We start from the raw sequence: 7,140 nt of genomic DNA, 5'->3' as shown, positions 1-7,140 counted from the left end.
CTTTAATATATATCTGCATTTGCCTTTCCCCTCCCCCCACCCCCCGCCCCCCTGCTCCTCCAGCAGTTCCCCCAGCAATGCACGTCGCCCGGCGGCACACAACAGAACAGGCTTCCCCGGGCCCGAGCCCCTACCTCCGGCTGCGCCAGGAAGGCACCTCCCCCCGGTGGGCGGAGCCGGGGCGCCCGCGGGATCGCCTGCTGCCCCGCCCCCTCCCTCGCTGGGCGCTCGCCCACCCTCCCCCCTTCTCCCGCGGACTCTGGAAACCCAAAGGGAGGAAAGGGAGAAACCAGACACACACAAAAAAAAGTGGGAAGGAGGATGGGGCAGAGAGACTGCAAGCCTGGGGTGGGGACTGGAGGGCTTGGAAGGGAAGGAAGGCAGGAGGGACAGAGGGAGGAGAAAGAAAAGTTGAGGAAAATTAACAGGACAAGCGGTGGACACTTTACAAAACCCCCGGCCTTCCTTCCCGCCCAACCCCACCAAAATAAAACTACTCCCCTTAAAAAAATAAATCAACCCAGGGCTGTGAGCACGTGCCCTGCCCGGGAGCGCAGAGCGGAGAGGGACGACCAGCCCCAGGACTGACGGTGCCGCCGCCCCACACGGCAGGAGGAGAGGGATGAGCACGGGGTTTTCCTTTTCTTTCTTTTTTCTTTTTTTTTTTTCTTTTTTGCGTTTCCTCTTCGTGAGAGAAGTCTGAGGCAGCCACGGAGTGGGGCCCCAGAGCCCCGGCAGGGAGAGGACCGCACCCTACTCCCGGGCCCTCCCGGGAGAGGCAGCTGGCAGTGGGACGAGGCGCCCGGGGCTCAGACGTAATACTCCTTGTCTTTGTTCTTCTTGGCCTTGCTGGGCGTCTTGGGGGCCGCCGGGGCCTTCTCTTTCACCACCGCCCCATTGCTCTGGGCCGAGTTACTGATGTAGTTCCGGCTCTGGTCCACCTGGTAGGAGCCCTCGTCGCGGTTGCGGTACTTGTACATGGCATAGAGGAGGATGAGGATGCAGAGCGCCGCGGCCGCCACGATGCCCACCACCATGCCCGTGGTGCTGCTGGACTCCCGGATCACCTCCACTGCGCCCGGCGGTCCCCGTTCCCCAGGCCCCGTGGGGTTGGCTGTGGGTAGATGGGGGAAGCCAGGGGCAGAGGTCACGCCGGGGCGCAAGGGAGGGGGCCTCCGTGGCTCGAAGGACGTGGGGGCCCCGGGCCCCAGGGGTGGGTTCTCCAGCAGGGGCTGCAGCGGGTCTCGGTGGTTCATTTTGCCCGCCGGCAGGTTGGGGGCTGGGGCGGAAGGGGCTAGCAGCACCCCAGGGGCACCCGTGGCCCCATCTGTCCTGAGGTTGGGCCGGGGAGCGGGTTTGCGGGGTGAGAGGAGGGTGGTGCGGTCCGTGACCAGGGGAAAGGTGGTGTAAAAGTCCTCGTCGTCCGTGGGGGGGAGGCTGGAGTCAAAGACCTCCCCGGAGGCAAAGCCCGAGGCCTCGATGGGCTCCTCGCAGTCGCTGTCGTCCTGCTCGGCCTGGCACGGGCCCCCGGCGGAGGGCGGGCGGCGGGCAGAGGGCGGGGGCAGGGTGTCTTGAGTGGCGCCCACGCCCGTGAGGAAGGGGTAGAAGGTGGGGGGTGGGGGCACGAAGGGGGATCGAGTGGCCACGGGAGGGGGGTCTAGGGAGTCCTCCGTGATAATGGGCAATATTAACTCTCCTCCTAGAACAAGAGAGAGAAGAGAAAAGAGAGGGCGTCAGCGAGGGCCGGGGCGCAAGCGGCCGCCACAGAGAGAGAAACAACAGCCTCACACACCCAAATCGGTTCCAATTGGCTTTGGCGGAGACTAGAGCGGGCTGGGCCCGCCCGCCAGCCGGCCGCAGCTCTGCGCTTTAAGCGGGCAGCGGCTGGATGCCCTGGGCACCCCACGCACGGGCTCTGTGGCTCTCTGGGTTTTGGTCTTTTGATTGTCTTAAGAAACCAAAAGGAACAGAAAGGAAAGGAAATCGAAAAGAAACGGAAAAAAAAAAACTCTACTGTTTTAAGGCTTTAAAAACAGATAACGAGAGCAGCATTTAAACAAACCTAACAACAATATCTTTTAGGGTGTTTTTTTTTTTTGCTAGATATTTCTTTTTTTGCTTTTGTTTTTTCTTTTGTTTTTAAAAAAGAAGATAGCATACCACGGAATTCAGGCAACTTACATCAACAAATAGGCCGTGTGATTTTAGCATGAAGAAAAAAATTACAAACAGAGCTGTGTAAGCGGGTTCTCCCGGAAAAAATAAGAAAAAACAACTTTTCTGTACCACGTTTTCTGTCTATCTGGTATCTCCCTCCCTCACTCTTCTCTCCCTGGACACCTGGCTGCCTCCTGAACACTCTCTCTCCGCCCTCGCTCGTGCCCTCTCCCCCTTGAGAAGCTAACAGCGCTGAGATCTGCAGTGCAGGCTGGTGTCGAGGGGCGGTTGCCGCCACCTGGTGTCGGCGTGCAGAGCAGGGGGCAGTGGGAAGAGGCACATGAGGGTGGCTGTGTATCGCTACAGGGGGAGATGACTCGCGAGGGGGTGGTCATGGGGGGAGCTGTGAAGGCGACCTGCAGGCCGGCCGTGAGGAGAGGAGAAACTGCAGGTGGGAGGGGACGAGGTCTAGGAGGAAGAGTAGGCAAGGAGGAGACAGACACACCGACGGAGAACCTTGTCCCACGGGGCCGTGGGAAGGGTGGGCAGAAGCCATGTAGGGGCAGGGAGGTGGGGGGGGGCCAGGGAGTGAGTGAGGGAGGCGGGCAGGGACACGTGACTCCTGAGTTATCCCTAACTCCCCAACGCTCTCCTCCTTTACCCTCCACCTCTGACCCCCACTGACTTCCCCCCTCCCCCTCCCCAGAACCCCCATGGGCCGCCAGGACCTGGCCAGGGCTTGACTGCCTCTGGCCCTCTTATTATTGTTAAAACAATAATAAAACAACGGAAAGAAGAAGAAAGCAAAAAAAGAAAAAAAATACATACACAGCCATCTGGGAAGGAAGCACTTGATCATATAGGGCCCAAGGGAACTAGCGGGGAGGGTTTTGGGGCGTTAGGTCTCCTCCCTCCCTGGGTCTGATGAACGGGAACCCTGCGGCAGACACTGCACTTCCCATCAGCCCCAAAGGGTGAGAACTGCAACTCCCATTAGCTTTCGGAGGGGTGTGGACCACAGTCCCCATCAGCCTGAGTCAACAACCACAACTCCCATCAGCCCAGGGGCCCCCACCCCGCTCTCAAACCAAAGCACTGCAACCCGCTAGTGTTGGGTAGAAGGCAGCTGAAGCCCAGTCCTAGGGGGCTGGGAGTTTTCTCCCTAGCTCTCCCTCCAGCACAGCCCAAGCCCCGCCCCCATCTGAGTGCCCCCCTGACCCCGGTCTCTGCAGGGGGTGGCCTCCACAGTCCACACAAGCCCCCCACCCCCTCTGTAGGAAGCATCACACTGCCGGGTCCTGCCTGTCCTGCTGCTGCCAGCCTGCAATTCCATGCTGCTTCCTCCCTGCCACTCCCGCACCTCACCGAGATACCACGAGATAACTGCTACCGAGACCCCACGCTGCCTGCCTTCCCTGACGCTCACTCCAGCGGCCCTGGGATCTGCGGCAAGTCACACACAGCATGGGGTGCTGGGTCTTCCTGGGGTCCCGGAAATGTCAGGCAAGCTTGCCCCAGTGAGGACCTAGCAGAATCTGCAGAAGGGGAGGCTCCCTCAGAGACTCTTCACTGCAAAAGTCCAACTGGGGGGGCTCCCGGGGCTGCCCCTCCTACTGGGCATTTGGGGGTGCAGACCCACGAAGTTGCTGGTGCTGGGACCCCAGGTCCAGCTCCATACCACAGGTGCACATCGAGATGGGGTGCCCCTGGCAGTCTGACAAGGACCCCAGACAGCCGCCCTCCCTCCCCCTACTTCAGACAGCTGCAGCCCTTGGGAAACATAGGTGCACTTACCACAGGTGCCACCTGCCCTCTGCTCCAAAATGGAATGTCAGTGCACGCACCAGGCCCACTTACTAGAGAGTTCCATCCTGGCCAAGGAGACCACCAGCCACTCCTGAGCGGCTCCCCTGCCTCTTGCTAGCCCAGCAGGCTGGGCCCTTTCTGCCTTTAGGGGACAGAAGACCCCTAACCGGAACTCTACCCGTGAATCCCATTCCCACCCAGACAAGACGTGCCTAGCTCCCTGAGGGGTGTCTAGAACGGAGGCTGAGTGTCAGGGACCAAGCAGTTGGCTGGCTAAGTCCTTGACCGCTAGGTGCCCTGCCCTGGTGGTGAGGGCCAGAAGGCCACTAACCCACAGGGCATCGCATGCACATGAGCAGAAAGGCGGCCTCTGGACCTGGCCGTAGCCCTGCAGATGCCAACTTGGCAAACAGCAGCTCTGTACACAACTGGAAAAAGGTCTTCCGTCCTCCTGGGGGACACAGCCCCACCCCTCCAGGGTCCCAGACATGGGGCTTGGCAAGCAGGCACCAGCTAGATTTCAGCCCTTACTCACCTTTTCCAGCAGAGAACAACTTGTGTAACTGTGAGGCTTGACCACAAGGATGGTGCCCCTCCCCGCCCTGAAACACCAATACGGCAAGGACAACCACCAAGGGGGATTCAAGGTCAGAGACGGAGACACTTGTGTGTGCGTGTATGCAGGAACACACCCCTCTGAGGGCCTGCCTCTGTGCACCTGGGGACACATCTCTAAGTGTGCGCATGCATGAACCTCGGTGGGTCTGAGCAGACACATGTGCAAGTGAACCCCTGGCTCAGAGCTCATGTGTGCCTGTGTGGACGCACCACTGAGCACACAGGAGCATGCCACTGAGGGTCTGTGCCCATGCTGTGTGCTTCTGGGTACGCCTCTTTCCTCACTCATTTTCTCTGTCTCCTGGGCAACGAGACTACATTTCCCAGATGCCCTTGCAATTCGATGTGGCCATACAACTGAACAGTGGGCAGTACTGGCCCATGAAAGCCCCTGTGTTCAATCCTCTGTGCTTTCTCCTCCTTCCAGTGAACTTGCAAACCACCTGTTGAAAAAGGAGGAGCCACCAAATGGAAGGAGTGCGAGTTCTCAAAGGACTCCTGAGGCAGAGCACCTGCCGATCGGGAGCGCCTAGGCAGGGCTCCACCTGAGTGCGAAACTCCCGCTGGGATTTGAGGGCTGTCAAGGAACAAACGTACTCTAATGCAGACACCGCTCCAGACACGAGGGCCACCGAAACCTTCGGCACTCCTGTGACAACCCAAGGAGACGGAGCTGGCCCTGGACAGGTGAAGAACCGCCTAATGCAGTGGCAGGACATGTGGAGGCTGAGGCACTAAGGGAGAGTGACCTCGAAGTCAGGGAGGCAATGTTGGCGCCCACTTCCTGCTTCCTGTAACGTATTACAGGAAAGAGACATAGGTGGGCAAGAAGTGGGGGGGAGGCAGAGAGGAAGGGATAGAGGGAGCCCAGAAATGGGGCGCCTGCACGTGTCCAAAGAGCCACTGCTCCCAGACCCCAGGTGGTAGGACCAAGATCGAAGATGGTTCTGAGGGACAGTGGCCCAGTGAACTCCCCAGGTGAACAAGGGGCTCAGCCTCGCCGCGGGACCACACCAAGGGTGTGGCCTCCCTCCCACCGACCGTTTCAAAGGCGCTCAGGATGGTCCCCAGTGAATTAAGAGACAGGCGTGAGGTCAGAGAAACAGGAAATCAGCTGGCTGGGGAGTTGTGTCTCGGAGCGAACCCAGGGTGCAGTTACTCGGCCTGCTTGAAACTTTAAATGACGTTGGGGCCCCAAATACGTGTGAGCAGGAAATGGGCTGTCAGCATGACAGGACCCCCAGAGGACACTTTTCCAACACCCACTTCAGAGGTGGCCCAGGGGGGTGAAGACCAGAAAGGACCTTCCGGAGGAAAGCACCAGAGCCCCAGACAAAGGAGGGGGCTGCTCCCAGACAGCAGGGATGGGGCAGGGCCTTGCACCCTGTGCGCTCAGTGCCGGCTGACCACCCACACCAGCCACTAAGAGCCACACGCCTTCCATCCTTCCCTCTTTTGAATGAGAGGTTCATCGTGGATTTGCCCGTGGCCGCTGTGTTTTGGGCGTGTGCTGGGCCGTGTGGGCAGTGACATCCACTGCCCTTCCAGCTCATGGATCTCCAGGCCACACGTGGGTGCCCACGAGCCAGGTCTGAACCTGAAGAGCGGCAGCCATCTCCCAGTCGTCTTCACCTTTGAGAGCACAGTTCTGACTAGGGGGTGCCTTGGGTGTCCCCCTTGGGGAGGGGTGGGTGTGCTCTGTGGGAGGGAGGAGGAACGGAAGGGGTCACTGGCGATCTAAAAACCAGACTGCAGCAAAGATATCACTAGCTGGTCACCGTAACGGTTTCCTCTTCCTCCCGGAGCGCAGCAAGGCCATTGCTCCCGGCCCTCCTGGAAGGTAGGCAGTGGCCCCGTGGCTGGGCTCCGAAGGGTGGGATCAGTGAGAACAGCGCACACCTCCCGCCCAGGCTGGTCCCACAAAACCGCCTGCTTTGTGACCCAGCCCGTTCATCCCCTCCCGGCTCAACTGAGGAAGTCACCATGTAAAGATCGTACAGTTTCGAGATGGAAAGAGACTGGGTGCTGAATCAGCCCACGGGGAGGAGATGCCCACCACTCAGGAGCACTCGCTGATAACTGTTCGTGAAGGGAAATAAATCTGTGTGCGTTAAACCACAGAGGTTGTGGGGCTGCTGTCACAGAGCTAGTGTTGCCTGAGACACTCCGGAACCTGCGCACGCGGGAGCCTCTGTGGGTCTGAGCCGAATGTGAGTCGGAGCAAACGCAGCAGTGGGTCCTCGCGGCTAGAGGACCCGGCCCGAGCACACCTGGGCTCCCACGCACGTGCGTGGGAGCGGTGCTCAGGAGGGGTGCACACACGTGGACAGTTCATAAGGCTCCTTCTGTGGGTCTAGCCGCACACGGGCGCACGGGAACCTGAAGAGCTGCGGGTACTCACCTGTGTGTGCAGCCGTGCGTTTTGATGGGCCTGAACTTGGGAGTCTGAGCTGAGTCTGTGACTGTGTGCACCCTCCCGCATGCAGCCGCACGGGCGCCTCCGAGCAGATGCTTAAGTGCAGTGTAGCTGTGTGGGGCTTCGTAGACGTGTGTGGTGGG

The 7,140-nt window shown here is 59.9% G+C and overlaps 1 protein-coding gene across 25 annotated transcripts in view; it reads right to left on the bottom strand.

The window, feature by feature from the left end:
• Positions 1-245: 245 nt before the first annotated feature.
• The window catches only part of NRXN2 (neurexin 2), a 103,657-nt gene continuing 96,762 nt past the window's right edge, over positions 246-7,140 (bottom strand). For 15 of the 25 annotated variants that reach the window (XM_045854997.1, XM_045854999.1, XM_045855001.1 and 12 more), the window contains one exon: positions 246-1,699. In XM_045854997.1, the coding sequence (XP_045710953.1) occupies positions 810-1,699 (890 nt within the window). In that variant the 3' untranslated portion in view covers positions 246-809. The remainder of the gene's footprint in view (positions 1,700-7,140) is intronic. The other 10 variants (XM_045855005.1, XM_045855006.1, XM_045855014.1 and 7 more) reach the window with 1 other exon arrangement.

Source organism: Phyllostomus hastatus, unplaced genomic scaffold (assembly GCF_019186645.2).
Source record: "Phyllostomus hastatus isolate PE091 unplaced genomic scaffold, TTU_PhHast_1.1 phas_scaffold_11, whole genome shotgun sequence".
NCBI classification, from domain to species: domain Eukaryota; kingdom Metazoa; phylum Chordata; class Mammalia; order Chiroptera; family Phyllostomidae; genus Phyllostomus; species Phyllostomus hastatus.
The sequence above is the reverse complement of the archived record's forward strand: the minus strand, read 5'-3'. Positions and strand labels throughout refer to the sequence as shown.